This window comes from Mesocricetus auratus, unplaced genomic scaffold, assembly GCF_017639785.1.
Source record: "Mesocricetus auratus isolate SY011 unplaced genomic scaffold, BCM_Maur_2.0 Super-Scaffold_100003, whole genome shotgun sequence".
Lineage (NCBI taxonomy): Eukaryota > Metazoa > Chordata > Mammalia > Rodentia > Cricetidae > Mesocricetus > Mesocricetus auratus.
The window spans coordinates 80,677,997-80,704,724 of record NW_024429188.1 but is presented as its reverse complement, the minus strand read 5'-3'; the positions used below and the strand labels follow the sequence as shown (position 1 = coordinate 80,704,724).

The window sequence follows — 26,728 nt, the reverse complement described above, 5'->3', positions numbered from 1 at the left end:
GAGGCTGTTTCAAAAAACAACAGAATGAAAAAGATTTGTCACACAAAGATAGAATTGCCATACAAATGGTGCTGAAGAGGATAAAGATATGTTACCCAGCAGGCCTGTCCCACCTTCCTTCCACCAGACAATAACCATTTATTAGCATCTATTCCTATTTTATCAGTGGTGATTTCTCCAGCTGTCATTTAGTGTACATTCTCCCAACTTATTCACTTAAATACAAACTTAGTCCTGACTGAAGGCTCTACTCTTGTTCTGATCATGTTTCAAGGGTTCTTACTAGTTGTCTCCTGCTTTCCCCCATCCTCCTTAACTGCTGTGCTATATTTTTGCTCCATTACTGGTATCCTGATAGTCCTGGCTTCTAATGTGTAAAAAGCTCTTGTGCTATGCCCTCTTAGCAGAACTAGATTTCTGCACCTCATATCTTCCCTGTTATCGTAGTCTTCCACTGGACTGTGTAATGCATCATATTACTGGACATTCAGAAGAGGTGATAAACACGAGACTCAGTTGGTAGAGTGTGTGTCTAGTATGCACAAAGCCCCGTGTTCTTCCCCAAGCATCAAGTAAGTCAGTAACAGACCTGTCACTCCAACACTTGTCATATTTTCTGCTTCTCGCAACCTAGACCCTAAACTGTAGACTCAAATCTTAATGTTGACTATCAAATGCCTCATTATTTAGTACTTACTTGAATCAAACAAAATGTAAGCTTTGAAATAGGGATAAAAGTAAGCTTCTAGAAGTCTAGTACTAGAGTAGAGTGAACCCTACCAAAGGTCAGGAAGAGTAGGAGGGAGGAGAAAGAGATGGGAAAACTTGGTCAATGGGAACAGTGTTACACTAAGATAGAAGTAAAAAGCCCTGACGGTCTTATCTTCAGTAGGATGACAATGCATATTCCAAATTGGCTAGAAGAGCAGATTTTAATGTTTTACCACAAAGAAATGACAGATGCTAGAGGCAGTAAAGATGGTCATTAACCTGATTTGATCATCACACAGAATTTACCTGGATCAAAACTTTACCCCACAAATTTGTATAATTATTATATGTAAATTACAGATTAATTAAAGCAACCCAAAAAGACAAGATCCTTTTTTTCTTAAAGAAAACAAATTCTTGGTCTAGGGGTATAGTTCAGTGTTAAAGGTGTCACATAGCCTGTACAAGGCCTTGGTTCCATCTCCAACACTCCAGAAAAGAAGTGTGAGAGTGACTTTTCTTTTTCCAATTTGAGATAGTCTAATGTAGACCAGGCTGGCCTCCAAATCCCTATGTAGTCGAGTATAACATTGAGCTCTTGATACTCCTGATTCCACCTTGCAACTGACAAACAATACATTTTGAGCAAACTGAAAAAGTAAACATTCCTAAAGTAATGTTTCTTATGTTCTACAATCCCTTCCTTTGTGCTTGGTAAATGACTTATGTGCCCTCATGAGCTAACTGTACTGTATTGCTGTAGGTAGATTTCTGAAGGCCAGACAGATGAAACCTCACATGCCAAAAGTATATCATTACAACGTCTAATGCTTGGGCATGGAAACTAAAACAGGAAGCAATAATTTGCAAAGCCATCTAATAGAGACTGATGTAATGGCTTGGCGAGGTCACAAAGACCTGCCCTTGAATTCTGGCTCAGTACTTACTAGCTGAGTGTCCTTGAGCTAATCAATCTCTGAATGTAAGATCATCAATAGTAATACAGTTTTTCTTTGATTTATTGCTTTCTTTTTATTAAAAAGTCGATACTTCCTCCACAGATTTTGAAATGCTCTAGTTAGCATATTAAAAATCTCTTGTATTTGTTGCTAGGGTCCCCATCACCTGTTTGTCCCACTCATTTGCAGTGCCATATCATCTTATAGATTAGCAACTCATATTCTAATATAAAAGCCACTGCTTTTTACAGTAAAGTTTTATGAGTCATGATAATAATGTATTCATTAAAATGTAAAACAAGCCAAGGTATGGCCCTGCACGCCTTTAATTCCAGCAATCAGGAAGCAGAGACAGGCAAAGCTCATTGAGTTTGAGGCCAGTCTGTACAGTGAGTTGCAGGCAAGTCAGAAAATCTTATCATGATTTTTAAAAAGAACATGTAAAGCATGCTTATATAGAGTGTTCTTAATAATACTTAATGTATATATCATTAAAATATGTAACATATTATTTTGAGATCAATCAAGTTCTTCCATTGAGCTTAGAACCATCTGAGTCCTGTGAGGCCCACAAAGTGGAAATTTTGATCTGGAGTACAACTCAGTAGAAGAGGACATATTTAGCATATATGGGGCCCTATATTCCATCCCCAGGACCAAAACAAAAGTAGAGGGGGGACAACAACTTGCCTTTATGCTTACTCAGTGAGTGGTAGAAAGCAAGTGTCAGTTGAGATTTCAACAGAGTGCAGTATAGCCCAAGCTCCATTATAGCTTTTTAAAAAGATTTTTATTACTTTAATTACATGTAGGGGTGTGTGTGTATTTATGTCAGTGTGGACATATGAATGCAGGTGCCTGTGGAGGTCAGAGGAGACAGATTCCCTGGAGTTGGAGTTACACACCGTTGTTGTGTGGTCCTAGAATTGAATTTAGGTCTTCAAGAAGAGCAGCAAGTGCTCTTAAACACTGAGCAATCTTTCCAGGTCCACTCCCTCCAACTTGCAAAGCCCCATATTCTTAACCTCTGAATTTGCTGACCCCAGATAATTAGGAAAGTAGTAGATAATGTGGTCTGAAGATGGGAAAGAGGGTTTGATAGAAGTGGCCCACAAAAGAAGCTCTGAGCATGTTTAGGTTACCAATACACTGAGAGGGGGAGAGATGAAAATATCCCAGGAAGAAGAGCAAAGTTTCTAAATGAAATGACCTGGCTACACTGTTATGTTAATAAAGAGACTAAAATGCACAAGTATCACAAATCTGACTGCCCTCTTATAGACTACCTCATGTTTGCTCTCTTATGTTCTCATTCGGATAACTAACCTACTCTTGTATCACTTTTAGGCTCTTTGAAACTCTTCAGTCACTCTTCTGGTCTGTATTTGGCCTTTTAAATCTCTATGTCACCAATGTGAAGGCCAGACACGAGTTCACCGAGTTCGTGGGAGCTACTATGTTTGGGACATACAACGTGATCTCCCTGGTAGTGCTGCTGAACATGCTCATTGCCATGATGAACAATTCCTACCAGCTTATTGCCGTGAGTAACTGCTTTACAATGGGACTTCCTTGGATTTCTAGAGAGGTCACAGTGATGTCGAGCCCATTACAACCTCAATGAAACAGTCTGATTACTGCAGTGAATATACCTTAGTCAGCTGACTTCTTTCCAGAGCAATACTGTTGGCAGTCATAGTCTACAGAAAGCCATTACTCTACGTTAGGTTACTGGGCTTGACAATTTTCTTGCTATCTTTTAAAAATGTTGTAAAATGTTTGAGCCAATATTGTTGCCTTGGTAAGGAAACCTCAGGGGATATATGTATAGTTGGCTACTGAATTTGGCATCTCACTTATATTCTGGATATCCAGTTGATCTGTTCCTCTAGGGATAACACTACAAATATCTTCTCCAGATTCGGAATTCTATTGCAAAGATGACCTTCTGAGAAGGAGAGGGGGTATTTTGTTTTTGAAACAATGTCTCATAGTATGCAAAGTTGCCATTAAACTCACTGTGTAGCTGAGAATGACCCTGAACTCCTGATCCTCCTGTCTCCATATCTCAGGTCCTGGAATTACAAAAGTGCACTATAATGCTCAGTTTATAAGAGGGACTTTTTTTCTAAAATAGACATGAGTAATTGTACTCTGCCATCAGATCTTCTTATATTGAGCTTTTTCTTTGAGCTCATTGTTTTTAAGACAGGTATCATTGTATAGACAAGGCTGGCCTCAAATTCTCAATCCTCTTGTCTCAGCCTCTGGAGTCCTGGGGTTGTAGGCGTGTACCATGACACCTTGAATCTTGCATTGCTGATCTTTTTGTCCACCATTTCAGTAATCAGTGCTTGTTACCCTAGACTAGATGTGATGGAGGTAGAGGATACAGGACTAGTTATGCACTCTCTCTCTCTCTCTCTCTCTCTCTCTCTCTCTCTCTCTCTCTCTCTCTCTCTCTCTGGGTTTGGATGATTAGTTGTTAGATTGCCTTCTATATATGAATCAGTCTGTTGCTATCATGCAGAAGGCAAACAAAGATAAAGCCTAAGTCGCCTCTCCTTCTTATATGTGATTTATCTGGTATAGTTTGTCATGAGGAGTCATTTAGTCTACATAGGCTTAAATTATCGGCTACATATGCATACATGTATGTATGTATGTGATATATGTGCTCAAACACAGACTGTCCACATTTCTCAAATATTGTAGGTAATAATGAACATCTGTTATTCATTTCTGCTATGGACAGAAACAAACAGTAACGAATATATGCTATAGTAAGAGATCTTTGAATTATATATTTTATATTATTTTAACCATAAATGACAATAAAATGTATTTGCACAAGGGGTGTTATAACTTAGATCTGAAATGTACCCACCAGGGCCTATGTGTTAGGCCCTGATCTCCAGTCCAAGGAGTAATTGAGAAGTAATAGAACCTTTAGTAGGTGGTGCCTAATGGGAAGTTAGGTACGGGGAGGACATATCCTTGAAAAGGATTATAGGATCCTATCCTCCTTTCTGTTCTTTGCTCCCCCACTGCCATGCTCACCTGCTGTGCTGTTCTGGTCTGCCACAGGCTGAGAACAACAGAACCAAGCAACCATTGACTAAAGCCATGAACCAAAATAACCCTTTTTCTTTATTCTTTGATTTTTCTCCTGTACTTTCTCACAGTGACACAAACGTGAATTTGTAGAATTTCTGTCATTGGGGATTTTTTTAAGATGTAAAATTGTCTACTAAGGTGCTTTATGTCATAGCTATGTAAGTAACTGAGTATAAAGGGAATGGGAGTATAGTAGAAAATTCTAAAAACTAAGGACTCTAATCCCAGAACTGTCTTTTATCATGGAGTCAGCTTGGGTATCTTATTTCCCGTTCGTGGGCCTCTGTTTCTTCATCCAAAAATTGATGTGATGTATTAGTGGTGACTAATACCATTGCCAGCTCTGTGAGCTTGTGTGTCTATAGATCAGGATAGCACAAGGTCCTTCCTAGCTCTGGAATTCTGTTCCATTGTGTTGAAACAGAATAATACAATATAGTTCAGCTTCATTTCTTACCTCTAATCTGTCTGTCTGGCTGCCATGCTGGCTGTCTCCCTCCCTTCCTCCCTCTCTTTCTCCTCTTCCTCCTTCTTCCTTTTCTCTTCTCCAACCCCACTTTCATTTAAATTCCACTAGAGAAAGAACTTTGAGATGATTTATACTCACACATAGTCTGTTCTCTACAAGGGGCAATACACACGGGAATCTAAAAGGTTTCTTTTTTGTGCCTGCTAAGGCGTTTGTGATTTTCTCACTAAGTATCTAGCAGTTGATTATTCCTACTGACAGAAAAAAGGGTAAAATTTTCTTGTCATCTAATACAGGGTTTCAGTATGCCCCATTGAGCTGGTGACATTTTCTAGTAAGAATGAGAATCACCAACTCTAACATTTTTGTCACCACCTGCTGGTTTTAATACGAACTACTCCTGCACCTGAAGAATATACCTTGATTCCTGTCACTAAGGTCCTGAGTAGGTGGCCTAAATGGGACGGGGCCTACACCATCACACAGGCATCTGGAGTCAGCAAACCAGTCTGAACCCTCCCACTGCTCTGGAAGTTACTGGTTGTGTATTTACACCATTTGGAAATGGATCCAATTGGATGTTAATATTAGGCAAACTGATTGCACAAATACCCTAGTTTTTGTAAGTGGTAAAGAATAGAAAGTAGATTCCATTCCATGTGTAATATCTCTACTTCAGCAGGGTGGTGGTGGCACACATTTTTAATCCCAGGACTCAGGAGACAGAGGCAGAAGGATCTTTGTGTGTTCCAAGCCAGTCTGGTCTACAGAACAAGTTCCAGGACAGCAAGGGCTACACAGAAACTCTGTCTTGAAAAAAAGCAAAAAAAAACCTCTACTTCAGAAGTGTCCCTTTACAATGCCTCTGTTATAGGGAGAAAGACTTCAGAAAGATAAACCACTGGAGACATGTATCTTCTCCTTCAAATGGTATCACAGGCTGCCTCAGCCTTGGTAGGAATTTGGTTGTCAGCAAATGTCACTGGGAAGCTATCCATTGTTTATTCTAGTTCAAAGGTTAAGAGCAGGAGCTAAGAGCTATCCCAGAAAAAATTTGAACTCTATCAGTGCTTCATGAAGGATTAACAGATGCTGGTGAGGTGGTCTTCTTTAATAGTCAGTTGAATCTAAACAAGAAAAAATGTGCAAATGAGAAAAGATACATAAAGGTATAAAATGCCAGCATTCAGAGTTAGTTATTGCCATGTGGTTCATATATTTCTTACCTTAATATTTTGTTACCAGTTCTGAAACAGATGTCACTTGAATTGTTAGCCAGTTATACAGTTTAAATGTATAGGTCCTGTCGCTTCCTGAGATCAGGTAAGCAATGGGAGGTTCCATGAAGAAAATGTGTGTGCCTGAGGAGGACTCATAAAGGACACCAACAGGAAAAAGCGATTAGAGGCACAAAAAATGTCACCATCATTATGGTTTTGCAAAGTCTCAGATCTGGGCAGCAGTTCCCAAGTCAAAGATACCAGCAGTCTCCATATAAAATAACAAATACCAGTAGACATTCTAGATATTTAAAAATGGCTATCTTTGTATTTCAAAAGAGTTCTGGACTTAGATTCAGAAAGAATTGCCCCTTGTTGACAACTGGGTCTTCCTAAAGATTGGCCTCAGTGTGTTCTCTTTATAGTTACAAACTATATTTGTGGATAATTCAGGTGTCCATGGACCAGAAGTCATATAAAGAAATGTGATACTAGTCATTGGACTAGTCTGAAATTTAATTAGGATAGTGTAAAAGCTAGACCTACCACACCGTCACATCACCCCTTATTTGAGATGCATGCACTCTACAAGAACCATAGTGTTGGGGCTGGAAAAATGACACAGTGGTTAAGAGCACTGATTGCTTTAGCAAAGGACCCAGTTATAGTGACTCACATCTGTCTGTAATTCCAGTTCCAGAAGATCCTCCCCTTCTGACTACTGTAAGCACCAGGCACACATGTGGTACACACATATATATGTAAGAAAACATTCATACACGTAAATAAATCTAACATAAAAGATAGAACTACAGCACAATGTCATTCATTTTATTATTAATTTTTATTTAAATTACAAATAATCTTATTTTACATATCAATCCCAGTTCCTTCTCCCTCCCATTCTCCCATTCTCCCATTCCCCCCACCATCTACCCATCCCACCCCTCATTCACTCCTCAGAGAGGGTGAGGCCTCCCATGAGGGATCATCAAAATCTGTCACACCGTACGGGGCAGGTCCTTAGCTCTACCCCATGTATCTAGGCTGAGAGAGTATCCCTCCATAGGAATGGGCTCCATGTCATTCTTTACCTAGTTGTATCTCAGTGTCAAACTATCCAATCTCCTCAGCCTAACAAGTTCCAGTGGTGAAAGATTTTATTGTCATCATCAGGTTATAAAGGGCCTACTATTTGGCCTGACTTCTTCCAGGATAAAAATCCCACGTCTGGCTCAACATTCAAAGTGTTATTTCTTAGAGAAAACAGAAGGTAATACAAACCGCACCAGCTTTCAGTCCCACCAAACAGTCTAAACTCTGAAAGCTGGACTGAATCTAAGCAACGGTGTAGCCCCTTTCCACGTGAAGGACTTGTTCATATCAAGATGCATTAGGAAGTGCATGAGGTTGTGGCGGAGCCACTTTAGATGTCACTAGCTGGCTCCCTTTAGGAAGCCCTCAAGCAATCTAGAGACTGAGTTTTTCTCACCTTGGTTTCTGCTTTTCTATGATGCCAAACCACCCCGAGGAACCTAATCAGGAACTGCCACATTTCACAAAGGACAAAACAGACATGCCCATCCATCAAATACATAGAAAGTATTCCCTCCCTTGGGTAATGTGGAATGTGTATTCCATTTCCATCAGAAACTCTTTCTGGCTGGTTCTGGAGAAGGTACATAAAATACAGCCCAGGCCATCAGGGAGCTTGAAGTAGAGTTCAGAATGGAAAGTCTGACATGAATAAAGGAACAATGGAACTATCAACCTGAGTATATCAGCAGTTAGTACCAAAAACATGGGCCCAACAATAGTCTGACTGTCTGGGCTTGAAACCTGGACAGCCATGTAGTATGGCTTAGGCCTATTTGATCTTTCTACTGCACTTGACTTTCATGTAAAATATAGGCTCTTCACATGGTATATGGTGCCATAGTGGAGCATTTGCCTAGCATGTTTGAGGCTTTGGGCAATCTCTAATATTGAAACACACACACACACACACACACACACACACACACACACTTTCATTTGCTTCTTACTCTGATCCATTTCCTGCACCAAGAGAAATACCAAACAGATACAATGTCTTTCCATTGGTCTTGTAGATAGGTTTGACAAATTAGAATGTAGGTGGTGGCACTTTCTGTGGTGCTTCTAGAAACTGCTGTATCTTCTGTGAGACTCACATCCAGGAATTTCCAGGGCATCACCACTCTCCTTGGCCTGAACTTCCCTCTAGGTCTTGTCAGGGAGCCCCAGTCCCTGGGCTCTGCTAACACTACCTCTTCATGTTGCCATTCAAACTCTAGAACCAGAGAAACAAGTTGCTCAAGCTGACTTGCCTCAGTGTTCTATGTTCAACTTCTCACCTTTTCCATCCTCTGCATAATCAGTGCTTGTATTATGTCTTCAAGGTTTGAAAAACGTAAGAGTGATACCTATTCATTCAGTTGCAGTCCTGCCAGTACCTTTTGACTGCACTGTTATGAGGTATATATAGAAGGTAAATGTCAATCTGACTTTGAAGTAAGGCTCAAATTTTGAAAGACAGAATCGTGGATGTAGGCTTGAGCTCTCCTCTCTGGCCAGGAAATAGTTTGCACACAAGCAGAGAGTGGCCCAGTGTTTATTCCTTTCTGCCTTTCATGCTTTGATTCCCTGTGAAACCTTTCAAACATAAATGAAGTTCTCTTCTCCCCAGTTGGGAATGTTCTGGCACATTGCAGAGAAACATGGAGAAGACTCGTGTATCTACGTCAAAGCTCCAGATCCTATCTGTACAACAATAATAAAGGGAGATGAGCTTGCTTTGTCAGGCTCCTTACGTCTTCATTCTGGGCCCTATTACTACTATCTATGGGGACTCTTCCCAGAACCCTGAGCTAAGTCTGACATGGACAAGTTCCATTTTCCATCTTTAGTCAAAGTTAAAAGGTTAGAGTTTTTCTAAGATGTTGAAATTCAGTAGTTCCATATAATGAATAAGAATAACTGGTATACGGGCATGCCTTTATCAATTGCCAGGCATTGAACCAATTATTTTCTGTTATCACTGTAACTATTATTAATGACCATCATTCACCCATGGGCCACACATGGCATAAACACATTCAGTGCATATTATCTCATTAAACCATCACACTCACTTTATGTGGTATTCTTGCTTATTTCATTTTGTAAATGAGCAAAGAGACTGAGGTGACTTGTCTAAGGAGGCACATTCTGTTTCTTTTCTAATTAACATGCTTAAGTTATACACATTGGTGAGTTGTAGGTGATGTTTCATTGCATGCATGTCGCATACACTATACAAATCCAGCCGGGGTCTCTATCTAGCCTACCTTTCCTCCAATTCTAGCAATCACTAATCTGCATGTAGGGCAACCTTCCTTTAACAGCACACATTTGTGAAAGAGAGTATGTTCTACTTGTATTTATGAATCTGGCTTATTTCACCTAACATAATGTCCCACATTTCCATCTATTTTGTTGCAAAAGAAAGGTTTTCATTTTCTTGATGGCAGAATAATACTCCAGTGTGAATATTCACCACATTTTCTTTAGCCATTCATGTGTTGATAGGCACCTACGTTGATTCTATATTTTAGCTATTGTGATAATGCCACAATGAACATCTGAATGCACATATCCCTTTGGTATGCTGAATGCATTTCCTTTGCATGTATGTCCAGAAGTGAGGCAGCTGGATATTATGATTTCTATTTTTCTTTTGTTGAAGAGCCTCCATATTGTTCTCCATAATGGCTATGCTAATTTTCATTCCTATCAACACTGCATGGGAATTCATTTTTTTCCACAACATCATTTGTTATTTCTTGTCTTTAGTTTCCGTTCTCATGATAGCCAAGGACAAATTCTCAGCAAATTCTCCTGAAGCAAAGTAACAACAATATCATACCTCCTCCCATTGGCCTGCATCCTAATTCAAAGATCCTGATACACAGAGGACACTCAGCTCCTATCTAACTTCACCCCTTCTTCCCCTTGGTTGACTAACTCACTGTATCCAGGCTGCTAACCAAAGGGATCCTGTAGGGAGATTGGCCTTGTTTCTGCAGTGTCCTCTTTGCTAAGGCTATATGCTCGTTAGCACCCCTACACCCCTGGCTTTCTTTTCTCCTTTAAGGTGTCTATCAGATGTCAAGTCAATACTTTCCCCTGCACCCTGTCTTTATTTCTGTCAGACAACTGGCCAGCTATGGTGGCTCAGCATCTTTCCTTCTTAAGACTCATTTCTCCTTTTGATTTTATGTGTGTGCAATTTGCCTGCAAGTCTGTGCAGTGTATGCACGACTGTTTCCCTCGGGGGCTGGAAAAGGAGTTAGTGGAGTTACAGACAGATTTTAGCTGCTGGGAATAGAACATGGGACCTCTGAAAAAAACAAGACGTGCTGCTGCTAATGTAGTGACTGAGCCTCTCTAGCCTGTGGCACACACCTTTAATGCCAATCTTCAGGTGGCAGGGGCAGTCAGATCTTGGTGAGTTCAAGGTCAGCCTGATTAACACAGCAAGTTCTCAGCCAACCAAGGCTGCATAATGATACCCTGTATCCAAAAACTATTCTGTCAAAAAAAAAAAAACAAAACAGCCTATAGCCACAGAGAATAAGCTGGCCGCCAAATTCATGACAAGGACTCATCTCACACATCCTGCCTTGGAACACCTTAGTCCTCTGCCTGTTTCTTTTCCAAACATATCTTGCATGCTTAAAACTTCTTTTGAAATTATACCCACACTAGCAAATGAACTGCCCATCCTGCTACTCCAAGACTGGGAGTTGCAGCACTCTCTACAAAGGATGTACAGTTAGCAGCAGCTGCGGGCTGCTCAGACTGTCACTCTCTGCCTGGGCCTGGTTTGGCTCTCCCCCTGGTGGTCTAATTTAGGAACAACATTGTCCTCATCTTACTGTTCCCTGGCCTCAGATTTTGTCAGCTGGGGACCAGAACAATTCACCTTGAAATTCTCACAACACATGGTAGCAGGATTCTGTTGAGCTCCAAACTCTGTTTTTCAACTGCAGTTGTAGCCTGTGATTCTTGTTGCTTCATGCTAAGGGTTTTAGTGACTGACAGAGGAACAAGGGGGAATGGGAAGAATACATGTAAACACACATAGATACCTGAGCTGCTTTTCCATTATCCCACGGGTTTCCTGTCCTGGGTGTTCAACAGAAGCATAAACAGTTCCCATAAAGATTCCATCTTGAGTCCTAACAGAAACAGTACTGACTATGCTCCCATTAGCAGTTAGTCCCAATGTCTCCCCCTAAGGGCCCGAGGAAGTATGGGGAGGGAAACCAGCAAGAAAAAAGGGATTGGAGACACAGGAAAGATTATTGGTTCACAAGCCAAAGATGCCAGTAGCCTCTATGTAAATTAACAACTACGAGTAGGCATTTCAAACGAGTTCAAGGCTGAGATGCAGAAAGAATTGCTCCTTGTTGAAAAGTAGAGAAATTGGTCTCAGGGTGTTCTCTTCATAAGTTACAAACTACATTTGTAGACAATTCAAGTGCCCATGACCCAGAGGTCACTTCCAAGGACTGTGACTTCTAAGATTATTCCCTATTCTCACAGTCCTTGTTTTAGATGCCACAAATCTTTTGGCTAAAATGATACAAGTACTCTTTTATTTCTGATTGGCCTGAGATTTTTTTGTCTTCTCACTTTTTGATTCAATTTTTGAGACAGGAATTCACTGTGCTGCTCCTACAGACAGGCCTTGCCTCCTGCCTAGTCCTCCCATGTGGCTTGGCTTACAGACCACAAATCCAGCTTCTGTTTGAGATTTAAAACATAATTGAGGACATGGCTCAGCAGTTCTAGGAGTCTTGCTGCTTTTGCGGAGGATCCAAAATGGGTTCCTGAGCAACCATTTCAAGTAACTCACAAATGCCTGTGACCCAGCTCCAAGATGCCCTCTTGGATAGACTCTCTCTCTCTCTCTCTCTCTCTCTCTCTCTCTCTCTCTCTCTCTCTCTCTCTCTCTCTCTCTCTGTTTCTCTCTCTCAAACAGATTTAGAAAACATAAAATATGAGTTCTAAGTTGACACTAAGGAAGTTTTTCTTGGGCCCTGTCAGAGGTGGTGGATGCCTTTAATCCCACCAATTGGGAAGCAGAGGCAGTTGGATCTCTGATTTCCAGACCAGCCTGGTCTACAGAGTAAGTGACAGGAAGGACAGCCAGCGCTACACAGAGAAACTTCATCTTGAAAAACCAAAAACCAAAAGCCAAAACAAAACTTTCTCTTCTGTGATCACCAGAGTCCAGTGGCATAGCCTTCCTCTATACAGGTGGGAAAATGGTCAGGAAGTGTTCACAACACAGGAGCCAAAATACCCAGAGGTGGAGTTGCTGGGTCTTGTGGTAGGTTTATTCCCATTTTTCTGAGGAATCTCCATACTGATTTCCAAAGTGGCTGTACAAGTTGGCACTCCCGCCAGCAGTGGAGGTGTGTTCCCCTTTCATCACAACCTCTCCAGCATAAATTGTTGGTGTTTTTGATTTTAGTGATTCTGACAGGAGTAAGATGATATCTCACAGTTGTTTTCATTTGTATTTCCCAGATGGCTAAGGATTTTGAGCACTTTCTCAAGTGCCTCTCAGCCATTTTAGACTCCTCTATTGAGAATTCTATATTTAGTTCTGTAGCCCACTTTTTAATTGGATCCTTTGGTGTTTTGGAGACTTGCTTCTTGAGTTCTTTGTAAATTTTGGAGATCAGCCCTCTGTCAGATGTGGGGTTAGTGAATGTTTTTCCCATTCTGTGGGCTGCCTTTTTGTCTTGCTGACTGTGTCCTTTGCCTTACAGAAGCTTCTCAGTTTCAGGAGGTCCCATTTATTAATTGTTGATCTCACTGTCTGTGCTACTGGTGTTATGTTCAGGAAGCTGCCTCCTGTACCAATTCGTTCAAGGGTACCACCCAGTTTCTCTTCTGAGAGGTTCAGTGTGGCTGGATTTATCTTGAGGTCTTTGATCCATTTGTTGGTGGAATTATGTGTGGAATTCCACCCCTTTTTTCTTTTGGCTGTTGGTAAAAATATAATGCCTATGTTTTTCTGTTTGTAATTAACTTCCTTGGGTTGGAGTTTTCCTTCCAGAACTTTCTGTGGGGCTGGGTTAGTGGATATGTATTGCTTGAATCTAGTTTTGTCATGGAATATCTTGTTTTCTCCATCTATAGTGATTGAGAGCTTTGCCGGGTATAATAGTCTGGGCTGGCATCCATGGTCTCTTAGTGTTGGTAGAATATCTATCCAGGACCTTCTTGCTTTCAGATTTTCCATGGAGAAGTCAGGTGTAATTCTGATAGGTTTGCCTTTATATGTTATTTGGCCTTTTTCCTTAGCTGCTCTTAATATTCTTTCTTTATTCTGTATATTTGGGGTCTTGATTATTATGTGGCAAGGGGACTTTTTGTGGTGTACTCTATTTGGTGTTCTGTAAGCTTCTTGCACCTTCATTGCCATGTCTTTCTTTAGGTTGGGAAAGTTTTCTTCTATGATTTTGTTGAATATGTTTTCTGCCCTTTGAGGTGGTTTTCTTCACTTTCTTCTATACCTATTATTTTTAGGTTTGGTCTTTTCATGGTGTCCCATATTTTCTGGATGTTTTGTGTTAGGGATTGTTGGACTTAAGATTTTTCATTGGTTGATGAATCAATTTCTCCTAGTGTATCTTCAACACCTGAGATTCTCTCTTCCATCTTTTTTATTGTCTCTATTTCAGTTTTCAACCCTTGCACTGTTTGAATTGTTCCTTGCAATTTTCGGTTTATCTTTTCGTCCATTTGTTGCATTTTATGAATTTTTGGTTTGTTTTTTCTTCCATTTCTTTGAGGGATTTTCCTATATCCTCTTTTAGGGCCTCTATCATTTTTGTGAAGTTGTTTTTTAGGTCATTCTTCTGCTTCATTTGCATTGGAATATTGGAATCTTGCTGGTGTGGAGTCTCTAGAATCTGGCAGTGTCATATTTGTTTTTCTGTTGCTGAGTGTGTTTTTGTATTGTCTCTTTCCCATCTCTTCTTCTAGTGGGTGCAGAAAGAGCCCCTTACTGGTCTGGTGGTTAGGGGACCAGAGTTCCCTTTCGGTGGGTGCAAGCAAGTCCAATACTCTGGTAGTTCTTCTATTCCTCGTCCTAGTTCTGGTCCCGTGGGTGGAGAAGAAGCCCAGGAATCTGGGGTGCATAGTCTCCCACCTGGTCCCCTGGTCCCTTTGGTAGAAGAGAAGACCTGGGATCTGGGGTGTGTGGCTCCTGCCTGGATTGGAGGCTCTGGCAGTCCCTAGGGACTGTTCCCCTGGACCTGCTGGTTCCCTGGTCTGGACCCTCTGGTCCCCTGGTCTCGTTGGTGCAAGAGAAGACCTGGAATCTAGGGTGCTTGGCTCCTGCTGGGATGGGAGGCTCTGTGGGAGTCCCCAGGCACTGAGGCACTGGAAGGCACTCCCAGATGTGGGGCCTTGTTTACCTGGACCCGCAGGTTTCCTGGTCTCATTGGTGCAAGAGAAGACCTGGGATCTGGGGTGCTTGGCTCCTGCCAGGATGGGAAGCTCTGTGGCAGTCCCCAGGCACTGGAATCTATTCCTTTGATTCTTGATTACATTAAAAATGTAAGATAAAGCCAGGCGTTGGTGGCACAAGCCTTTGATCCCAGCACTTGGGAGGCAGAGGCAAGCGGATCTCTGTGAGTTCAAGGTCAGCCTGGTCTACAGACAGAGTTCCAGGACAACCTCCAAAACAACACAGAGAAATCCTGTCTCGAAAAAACAAAAAAAAGTAAGACAAATAAAAAGTAAGACAACAATTCTTATCTTGTGGTGTATAAAAAAAAACAAGTAACCAGTTTTCCAACTACTCAGCTAATTTCAAAATACATGTCTTTTCAATCTCCGTAGACCAAAGAAAGCTCCATAACTAGGGGTTGTGGTTTATGTTTTCTTCATATTCCACTGCAGCCTAGGAAAAACACAACATATAGTAGGTCCTATGTAAATACATTTTTAAATTGATAGAGAACTTTGAGCAATCTCTTAAAATTTTTCAACCCTGTTTAAAAACTAGGTAAGTGGATTTATATTTCTTATAAGTGTTTCCTGCCTGGAGATCAATGACTTCCTCAGCAATGGAAGGGGAATTATCTAACTGGAATAAAACCTGCCTCCATTTTAGATTTCATGATAATAATACAGTCCCTGATTTTAATCCCTTGCATCAATAATACACAAATCAAAATCAAATATACTTAATTAAAACAGTGATGTACACTTTGAGAAGCACACTTGCCTATGTCTTTGGCAACGTTATCTTCCTCTTACAGATAAACAGGCTTCTTGTAAATGTTGAGACATGCCTGAACCCAAATGGCAAATTTGTTCATCCCTTCCTTGTTCACAGAATTGCACATGAGAGCCAATGAAGTAGAAGTAGTTGTCTTTGGTGATGTAGCCACTGGCAAGTTACCCATGCTCCAATGGATAACTTCACACCCATTTGCTCACAGAGCAAAAGAAAAATCAACACTGAAAGACATGAAGCACATGATGAGAACTTGATTGGAGGTGAGAGGTGAGAGAAGGTCAAGATATGGTGGAGGGATGAGTGTGACCAGAACATATTACACGCACGCACACACACGCACGCACACACACACGCACACACACACATGCACACACACACGCACACACACACACACACACACACACACACACGTCAAAGGGTAGAATAACTTTTAAAAATCTCCTTTCTGGACATGATGGCACACAACTGTAACTCCAGCACTAGGGAGGTGAAATGAGGAGGAAGGTGAGTTCAAGGCCATCCTGCATTGTGTATCGAGACAGTCTCTCTCAAAACAATCTAGTGACCACAGCTGGGAAACATGCTCACCAGTAGTTTCATGGGGTCTAGGCAGAGACACAGTGGCCATTTATTAGACCAATAGACCGACTGGTCTACTCATGTAGTTTGAAAGGCTACAATAGGCTATCATAGGGCATCAGTACTAGACTGCAGAGGATGTTGTGGGCAATGAGTGGCCAGTAAGTTAGAGCTGGAAAGTTTCTGCCCCTGATGTTTTGCAGCTGGGTACGGGCACTTCATTTGAGGTCAATAAACCACTCAAACTAATACCCAGCAGGCTTCAAAATGAACAGATCATTATGACGACCTAGGAACCTCAGATAGAACAGGCTGGCTGAGTGCTGAGGAACAGGAAATCAACCCCTTCCGAGACTACCACATACATGTAGTAAGTTGATGGAGGGAATCTGGGTTTGAAGGACACTAAACACCACATTTTTTAAAAAATTCTAGTATTTTTTTTAAGGAACTGAAGCAAAAATGGAAATCCAGCATGGGCCATCATACAAGTAATTTCACCACTTAAGAGACTTAAGACAGGAATGTTTCTGTGAGTTTGAAACCAGCCTGGAACACATGTCATATTCCAGGCCAGCCTGGGTTACAAAGACTCCATCTCAGAAATAAACAAAAGAAAAAAGAAAACAAAGTAAGAGGTATAGAGAGGGGAAGAGAGTTAAAACTACAATATCTTTAAAATATCTTCTAAATTGCATTTTACCCTATATGGTGCACTGAATAACTTTTGCTAAGTTCCACAAATCTGCATTGCTCCACATGATTGTGATGATCAGCAATACTTAAGATACAAACCCCCAATTCTACCAGGAGAAAAAGGCATTCCAAGTGAGACTGGCATCCCTTGAGATGGCAGAGAAAATAAATATTCTCACTTCTGTTTAGGATGTGTCACAGTAATTTTTGTTGCTTTTTCCATCAAGGGGAAACAGAGCTTGTCCTATGTTCAAATGAAGGAAACAATACATAATTAGTGCAAAGGATGCCAAAATATTCCCCCAATTAGTTATCCCTAGGGCCAAAGATTCCCGGGGACAGCCTTTCTCTTTAAGGGTTATTATTAGCTCTGCTCTCCCTGGGTTTGTGCTGTTTCCCCCTCCTCTTCATTATGTTAGAAAATTTTTCCAATTTACTAACAAGATGGCTGCTGGCAGGAGATCTGAAGGAGTGCTTAAGACTGTTGAGAACTCATAAAGAAATTGGTCCCACAGTTTTTATTTTAAGAAAAATAACCTTGAGCTTGCATTTTTTGAGAAATGTGAAATTGAACAGATACATTCATTCCACGAAGCTCCATGTGCTTACACTCTGAGTGAGTCAGAAACCTCAGAGGGTATGTTCTATAGTCAGAGTATGTTGGATCCACACAGCAAAAGGAGCTGAAGCAAATGCAAATTCTGGCCTGATCTGTAGGAGATCATGATCTGAAAGAAAAAGCATGGCACGCACATGGGTTAGAAGAACACACCGTTAAAGTTAAGTGTTATGGAGTCCATGTTGACGGAAGCACAAAAGTCCTAAAAGTTTTGGTAAGTTGGAAAGGGTTGGACCACTATTTGTGGTGGTGTGGCTGATTTTTTAAAATGTTCCAAAGTTGAGTCTGAGGGAATAAGGCAGAGGGGAGTGGGCATGACCAGCAGACACTTGAAGTAAGCAAGATGAGACTCAATATAAGATTAGTCTGCCATTGGTGAAAGACAAGTCCTGTGCTAATCAAAGAAAAAATTCTTGGGCATCATATATTTAGGGAAGTTTAAATAAATGTGTCAACAAAAGGCACATTTATATTCCTACAATTCAATTTATATCAAGGTTGAAAATGAATCAGCATCTACGCACCAGATTATATTGTTTATAAAATCAGTATGTAAGTACTCACCTTTTTTATTAAGCAGTGGCTCATACCATATGGTCTATTATTTGCTGGTGTGCCCAGAACATGCTACTTGTTCAATACAGGAACTGAAAACTGCCGAGGTGGACATTATAATAAATGAATGAGAAAAAAATTAGTGCAAGGATTATTTGCAATAATGTCTCTATTGCTTCCCAACTTCTTTGGTAATTATCAATGTGAGGTTGCCTGAGCACTAAGGGAATGGAATAATGGAATAACAGCAATAGGAGTGGGGTTCTGTGATCTTTTTTCAAAATGCTTAAATAAAATTGTAAGAGGAGTTCCTACGATGAGGACCAACAGAAAGCCTCCTAAACTCAAGAGAAGCTGAATATGGCTTATAACTTGGCCCATTGCAGATTTTCAATATTTGCCAAAAGCAGATATTTCTCTCTAGACCTGTAGCAAACTACTTTTTTTGACATTTTCTATTTACTTTTGAGATGATAATGTAAGTGCATCATTTATCTCTTCCCTTTTCTCCCTACAAACTTTCAATGTAATCCTCCTTGCTCTTTTTTCAAATTCGTGGCTTCTTTTTTTCATTAAGAAAATTGCTTTTTAAAAGACATAGCTACTTATATTTCCAAACATGTACAAAAACTCAGAAGGCTGAGAGTACTGGATCAGGAGTTTCAGGAGTGTAAGACTAGCCTGAGGTATAAACACTCTGCCTCAAAACTAAATACACACACACACACACACACACACACACACACACACACAAATAAATAAAAACAGAACACATATCCCCCCAAAAGCTGAACTTACTCACAGGAATTACAAAAGCAAAAAATTGTAAAAGAGATAATTTTTAGATATCAGTATGTCTACCCAAAGTATGTCAAAAAGCAACTGGATATGCACAGGAATCATAGCATCATTCTTTCTTGTGCTCACATGTGTTTGATGTAGATAGATAGATAGATAGATAGATAGATAGATAGATAGATAAAAATGTTCACACTTTCAAACATCCATACATAACACAGTCTATTTTTTGAAGCCCTTTCAGTTCAAGATCTCATGAAGGGCACTTGTTTGTGTGTTGTTTTGTTTCACTTTTTATTAGTTTAGAAAAAATCAGGCTTTATAATAGCATTTTCAACAAAATTAGTTTTTGTTTCTTTTCCTCCTTGTTCTTCCCATTGAGGACAGCATTGAGCACACCAACTCCAGTAGTTCCCTCTCTACTTTTATGTCACATGTGAACTCTCTCCATTATTAACCTCTTTTGTCCTTCTTTCATGATCTCCTATGGAGTTTTGCAGCCCCTTATTTATGTATTCAAAACATTGTCAGTTAGGATCCACATATGGTAGAACACGAGGGATTTTGTTTTAACTTTCTGAGGTTTGGTCACCTCAGTCTTAAGATTATACCCTCTAAGATCCATCAAATTTTCTGAAAATTTAATAATTTCAATTTTTTTACAGCTGAAAGCCTCTCAGTCATCTCACTGATGAATCTGAAGAAACAAAATCACATATCTCCTTTGAAGTTGGGGGTTGATATCTAAGCTTTATATAATAAGTTTAAACAGTAGTATGAGATATAAATTAGGGAATGTGGTAGACCCACAGTTAAAATAAAACTCATCTATTTCTCATTTAAGTATTTTAATGGAATCAGAATGCTATAATTATTTGTTATGCATAACCAAACACATTTAAAAATAAATTGTTTAATTCCATCTGATGGGCAAAAAGTTTCCATGACCCTTCTCCTTGAATTCCTATTTTCATTATACATAATCACAACATTTATTACATTTAGAGGCACTTATATTTTTGATTACTTTGCCATTTGTTATGACAAACTATGAACTAAAATTTAAGTTTTACTCCCTGTAATCATAAGGTAATGTTCAAAGTATTCTTCTGAATTCAGCTATCATTCAAGTAATGTGAAACTGTTCAAAGAAACACAAATATTGTACAAATTTTGATAGACACTAGACATAAAAATTATATTTGTATTGAAAATGCATTTCTTAAAGATATAAATGGGGCTTGTATTCCAACTAGTTGCTGTAACGTGTATTCTTCCTGCCAGCCACCTGGGTCCCATTGCCACTTTACCCCCCAAATAACACACAGAACACTATATTAATTATAAAACTGTTGGCCATTTGCTTGGTGTCTTATCGGCTAGCTCTGACTTAATTGTTAACCCATACCTGCTAATCTGAGTATTTCCACGTGGTGTTCTCTTACCGGAGAAAGAGTTCTGACCTCTTACTCCTCCAATGTCCTACATCATGACTGACTGTGCCTCTGTTTCCCAGAATCCTCTGAGACTCCTAGTCCCACCTATCTTGCTTCTCTAATGATCAACAGTGCTTTATTCATTAACCAAAGAGAGATATATACACAGAAGGAATTCCACAATGAAGTTGTCATATTCATTGAAGAATACTGAATAATATTCAGGAAGAGGAGTCAGCATCAATTATATTTTCATTTTAATAAAAGTAAATGCTAAGAAATAGTTTTTATTTCTGTAATATAGCTTTGTAATGCTATTGTAAATTCATTCAGAGTTTTTTGTCAAATTGTCACATAATAAATTTTTCATAAAATAAAAATTTTAACAGTCTGTCATCTGGCAACTTGACTGGGTTGACTTCAAATATTAATGAAGGTGAAATATTAGAAACCATACATTTTTTATTACTATAGCTCTGTAGTAGTGCTTGAGATAAGGGATGGTGATACCTCTGGAATTTCTTTTATTGTACAGGATGGTTTTAGCTATCCTGCATTTTTTTTCATTTTTCCATATGAAGCTGAGCATTGTTCTTTTAAAACCTATAAAAATTGTGTGGGAATTTTGATGAGCATTTCATTGAATCTGTAGATTACTTTTCATAGGATGGCCATTTTTATTGTTAATCTTACTGATCTTTTCATCTTCTGACTGGGAGGAGTGGAGGGAGGTGATACTGTGGTTGGAATGTATCATATGAGAGAAGAATTTTTAAAAAAACATTTAGAAACCATCTGACTTAGAAAAGATTTGTTGAGGCTAAGGAGGATGATTCATTGGGTAAAGTTCTTGCCATGCAGACATGAGTACCTGGGTTTAATATCCAACACCCAAATAAAAGTCATGACAGTGTGTACTATAAATGGGAAGATCAAAACAGGAGATTTTCTGTGGCTTGCAGTCCAGCCAAAATAGCCAAATCAGACAGTTCCAGGGGCAAGAGAGAGTTTGGTCTCAAAAAATAAGGTAATCGAGGAAGACACCAAACACCAACCTCTACTCTCCACATGCATATACAGATGGCAATGTGAAACACACACACACACACACACACACACACACACAGTGAGCGAGTGAGAGAGACAGAACAAAAGAAAAGGATTTGTTATCTAGTGTCACAGTTATTTGGTTTCTCGCTGTATGGAAATAAGGCGTGTCAGAGATGAACCCCTTGACTACCACTTCCTTATGCAATTTTCTTTCATTGAGCATGGGCTGGACCTAAGGAACCACTTTTGAAATGTATAGTATGGTGACTACAAGTAATAATACTAGATTGGATGTTTGAAGTTACTGAGAATACATCTTCAATGTTCTCTCTTAGATGTATGAAGTGAGAGATGTATTAATTAGATTAATTAACTCATTTAACAGTGCATAAGCATATCAAATATGCTGTGTACAATAAAAACATGTAACATTTAATTGGCAATTATATCCTTCAAAATCTGGGTACAGCTGAGAAAAAAAGAATTTGCAAGATTAGGCTATGAACATACTGGCTTTTTCCTTCTCTCACTGGTTAAAGACATTTAAATGCTAGGAGCTGCCATGGAACATGTGACAGGGAACAGAGAATTGTCCGGTCAATAGCCAACAAGCAATTAAGTCCCTCAGTCCAATAGACAATGAAATACAGAACCCTGCTAACAACTATGCAAGGGAGCAAGACGAAGCTTATTGGTCATCACTTCCCACCACTAAAACCAAGGTGTTGGCTGAACTTTATGAAGGTTCTAGCAGAAAATTCATGTCCATATCTCTTTTTCAGCCTCTGGAAACTTCTTGAATTCTTTGTTTAACACCACCCTTCCTCCTTCAAAGGCAAGAATAGCTAGCTGGGTCTCTCTTATGTCAATTTGCCACTCCCTCTCTGTTTCCTTTCACTAAAAAGCAACCTTGTGATTACACTTGGTCCACCTAGATAATCTAGGAAAATAAATCTCTTCAAGGGTCATCTAAGTAGTAGCCTTAATTTCAAGGTACCTTTAATTTTCCCTTTTCATATGCTATAGCATATTCGCAGTTTCCAAAGATTAGATTGGGGCATCTTAAGTGTTCTCATCCCAATTGTTGACTATGTGAAGTGATGGATGTGCTAATTATTTTAATTAAATCATTTCACAGTGCATACATATATATATATATATATATATCAAAACATTATGCTGTACTCCAGAGAAATATGGAACTTCTATTTGTTAAACATTTTGAAAGCTGATTTTAAGCTGCGTGTGGAGGTACTTGAGAGGCAGAGGCAGGAATACCTCTATGAGTTCAAGGATAGCATGGTTTATATAGAGAGTTCCAGAGCGGCTGGGGCTATTTAGTGAATGTAGTCTTTTTTTTATTTATTTGTTCTTTACTCTTAGGGGGGCTGCCATCCAGCTCACAAATAATCACATGAAGACATTCTTTTTTTTTTTATGAATGACTGGCCTTAGCTTGGCTTGTTTTTAGTCAGATTTTCTTAACTTAAATTATCCCTTCTACTTGATGTCTATAACTATCCTGGAGCCTTCATTTAGTGACTGATGGAAGCAGAGGCAAACACCCACAGTTAAACACTGAACTGAACCCATGGAACCCAGTGACAGAGAGAGAGGAGTGGCGAGAAAATTGGCAAAAATGGGCTGGCAAAACCAGCAGAGACAGCTGATCTGAACAGAGGAGAGCTCTTGGACCCCAGACCGACAGCTGGGAGGCCAGCATGGGACTGATCCAGACCCCCTGAGTGTGAGAGTCAGTGAGGAGGCCTGAGCAACCTATGGGGCCCTGGGCAGTGGATCAGTATTTATCCCTGGCATACAAACGGACTTTGTGCGTCCATAACACAAAGAGGGATGCTCTCTCAGCCTGGACTCTTAGGGGAGTGCCTGGACCCTGCCCTGACTGAAATGACAGACTCTAGATATCCCCTATGTGGAAGGAAGTGGCGATAGGGTGGGAGGCTGGGGGGGATGGTGGTGGGGTGCAGGAGGAGGGGAGGGAGAGGGAACTGGGATTGACATGTGAAGCAAGCTATTTAAAATTAAAATAATAAAAGAGAAAAGTATCCCTTCTACCTTTTGCCTCTGGGCTTTTATCTTTCTCTATTCCATATACCTTCATATATTCCATATACTCTGTGGCTTGCTGTGTGGGTGGGTGACCGGCCCCTGGTGTCCTCTTTCCTTCTCTTTCTCTCACTCCTCAATCTTCTCTTCCCAGATTTCTCCTCCTATTTATTCTCTCTGCCTGCCAGTTCCACCTATCCTTTTTCCTGCCTAGCTATTGGCTGTTCAGCTCTTTACTAGGCCATCAGATGTTTTAGACAGGACAAATTAACACAGCTCCAGAGAGTTAAACAAATGCAACATAAAAGAATACAACACATCTTTGCATGATTAAATAAATGTTCCATAGTATAAACAAGTGTAACATATCTTTAACTAATATTCCACCACAACTGAGCCCTATCTAAAAAAAAAAAGCTGACTTTAAAGAAGCCAGCATTCCATATACCAGACGAGTCATGTTCTTATCTTGTTTTGTTTTGGTGTGAGTGCTAGAATTCCAGGCCTTAAGAAGTTGACTATGCCGGACAGTGGTGGCGCACGCCTTTAATCCCAGCACTCGGGAGGCAGAGGCAGGCAGATCTTTGTGAGTTCGAGGCCAGGCTGGACCGATAGCCTCCAAAACAACACAGAGAAACCCCGTCTCATAATAACCAAAAAAAAAAAAAAAGAAGTTGACTATGTATGCTATTACTGAGTTATACTCCAACCCCCATAATAGGAACTCTTTATCTAACATTATTCTAAAATAAAAGTTAATGTGTATGAATCATCAATTATGAACTATCATGGCCCTTGAAATAAATAAAAGTTTATATAATGTACAAATGGAAAGGCCTTAAATTATTTTTTTGAATATTCCAAAGTTGCAAATATCATGACATTTTGTTACAAAATGCTGTGGCATATATTCTATTACCATAACACAGCTGAGAAGTTTAACATTGGTAATTACTAACTTAGAGTCCCTCTTTGTCAAAATTCTCTATCTCAAGCATGTCCTTTACAGATAATCAAGAATCATTCATTGCATTTGACCAGCATAATGTTTTAAACTCAAAGTCATGCTGCCTTTTGCTGTTAATAGCACAGATCATCTATCCCCTAGCCTTGAAAGCAAGCAGTCCATGGTATACATAAAACAAAATCCTGGAAGCCATTGGAGGGCTGGAAATAGGTTTGGGATTCTTGCCCACATCTTCTACAGATAGTCCATTTGACCTGTCAAGCAGCTCCTTGGAAAATATCTATTTACAGATACTTTGGTTTTTACATTCATTTATTTAATGGTGGTGGTGGTGGTGGTGTGTGTGTGTGTGTGTGTGTGTGTAAGAACATATGCACACATTCCACAACATTCATGTGACTGTCAACTTGAGGCTTGTTGTAGAATGCAATGGTGAAGAATTTGGTTTGGGGAAAAATGGCATTCATACACATACCTTACTGCCCTAGAGAACTTACAGAAGAACCTTCAGTTGGAGATGAAAAAAAAACCCTTTTTACTGTTTGCTCATGGCTTTAGATGGTGAATAATAAAAATATACAGTTCTCTAATGAACCTCCCAAAAATTTAAACTAAAAAACTTCCTTAACCCCTGCTTCACCTCTTGAAAATAATCATGATTTATACTTTAGTCTATACCTGCTTAGAACATGTAAATATGTAATTTTTTTCAGTTGAATTAAGTGACTTTGCACACAATACATGTTGTTTTTTTATAGTCGGGGTGTTCAACAGATGCACATATTTATATAAATTCTATACATAGCGTGTGACCTATTTTTTAAAGTTAGATTGTATGCCATTTTGTTATTGGGACATTGTTTATTTAAATAGCCTTCTACTATTGAATATTTTTGCTTACAGTCATTTGTTATTACTATTCTATATTATAGTGAACAGTCCTGTGTATAATCTTTCTGCAGTCCCCTTCCTCCATGCCTCCCTTCATTCTTCCCCCTTCTTGTTTCCTGATTCTTCAGTTCTGGTAGCTGGACCCAGTGTTTCATACATGCTAATCAAGTGCTCTAACAATGAGTCACACCCCTACCACCTTTTCTTGTATATATATCAAACTCATGATCCTCCTGCCTTCCTGAGTAATTTTGTTTAGGGACATGCATCACCAAACCCAGTAAGGTTTATTTCTCAAAAATGATTGCTGTATTGATTTAATTTGCACTAGTAGGCTATGTGTAATATGAGTTTATATAGCTACTGCCAGGCTGCCCTCTATAGAAGCAACTAAAGGGGCTAAAATGAGACATAGCTATATTTTCCAGTTTCCTGTCTCTCCTACCTTGCACTTGTGTCTTTCATAGGATCATGCTGACATTGAGTGGAAGTTTGCGAGAACGAAGCTCTGGATGAGTTACTTTGATGAAGGTGGTACCTTGCCACCTCCTTTCAACATTATCCCTAGCCCCAAATCATTCCTCTACCTTGGCAACTGGTTCAACAACACCTTCTGTCCCAAAAGAGACCCTGATGGGAGACGAAGAAGGCACAACTTGAGAAGCTTCACAGTAAGACAAAAAAAATCTGTTTCTCTGTACACACAACTGTTTTCCTCCTTTCCCTTCCTTGGGACAGTTCCTATCTTAAATATTGTAATATCATTCCAAGTAATGCTCTGGCTCTCGCTATCTGTCAGTCAGAAGCCACTATATCATTCTACAATCTTACTATTTACCAAATCCTTGGGGTGGCTGAATGGGTAGGGTGCTGGCCAACTGATATAACCTCTCTGTCCATTTTGAATTACAGGAACGCCATGCTGATAGCCTGATACAAAATCAACATTATCAGGTACTGCTTACCCACTGGGTCTAAACACAATAGTTGTTGGACAGTTCTGTGGAATAGAAAAGCAAATTCTACTCTAGCTATGTCTGGCGTTAACTTGGCTAGGAGCCCTGGAAAGACTGTAATTCACTCAAGACTGAAGTAATTCATCAGGATGGAGTCACATGCTCTACAGTCCTGTTCATATCCTTTTAACACTACCTTGTCTGGATGTGAGCCACCCATAACTTAGAAAGCTATCTTCCTTGAGATTAAGTAGTGGATATGTAGTTGCTCAGTCAATGAATAAATGAGTACCTATTGCATACCAAGCAT

At 39.7% G+C, this 26,728-nt stretch overlaps 1 protein-coding gene across 2 annotated transcripts in view; it reads left to right on the top strand.

Annotated features, from left to right (window-relative positions):
* Window positions 1-26,728, top strand: part of Trpc5 (transient receptor potential cation channel subfamily C member 5) — a 276,457-nt gene that overhangs the window by 238,045 nt on the left and 11,684 nt on the right. For both annotated transcript variants that reach the window (XM_040744519.1, XM_040744518.1), the window contains 3 exons: window positions 3,018-3,213; window positions 25,930-26,133; window positions 26,375-26,416. In XM_040744519.1, the coding sequence (XP_040600453.1) occupies window positions 3,018-3,213; window positions 25,930-26,133; window positions 26,375-26,416 (442 nt within the window). The remainder of the gene's footprint in view (window positions 1-3,017; window positions 3,214-25,929; window positions 26,134-26,374; window positions 26,417-26,728) is intronic.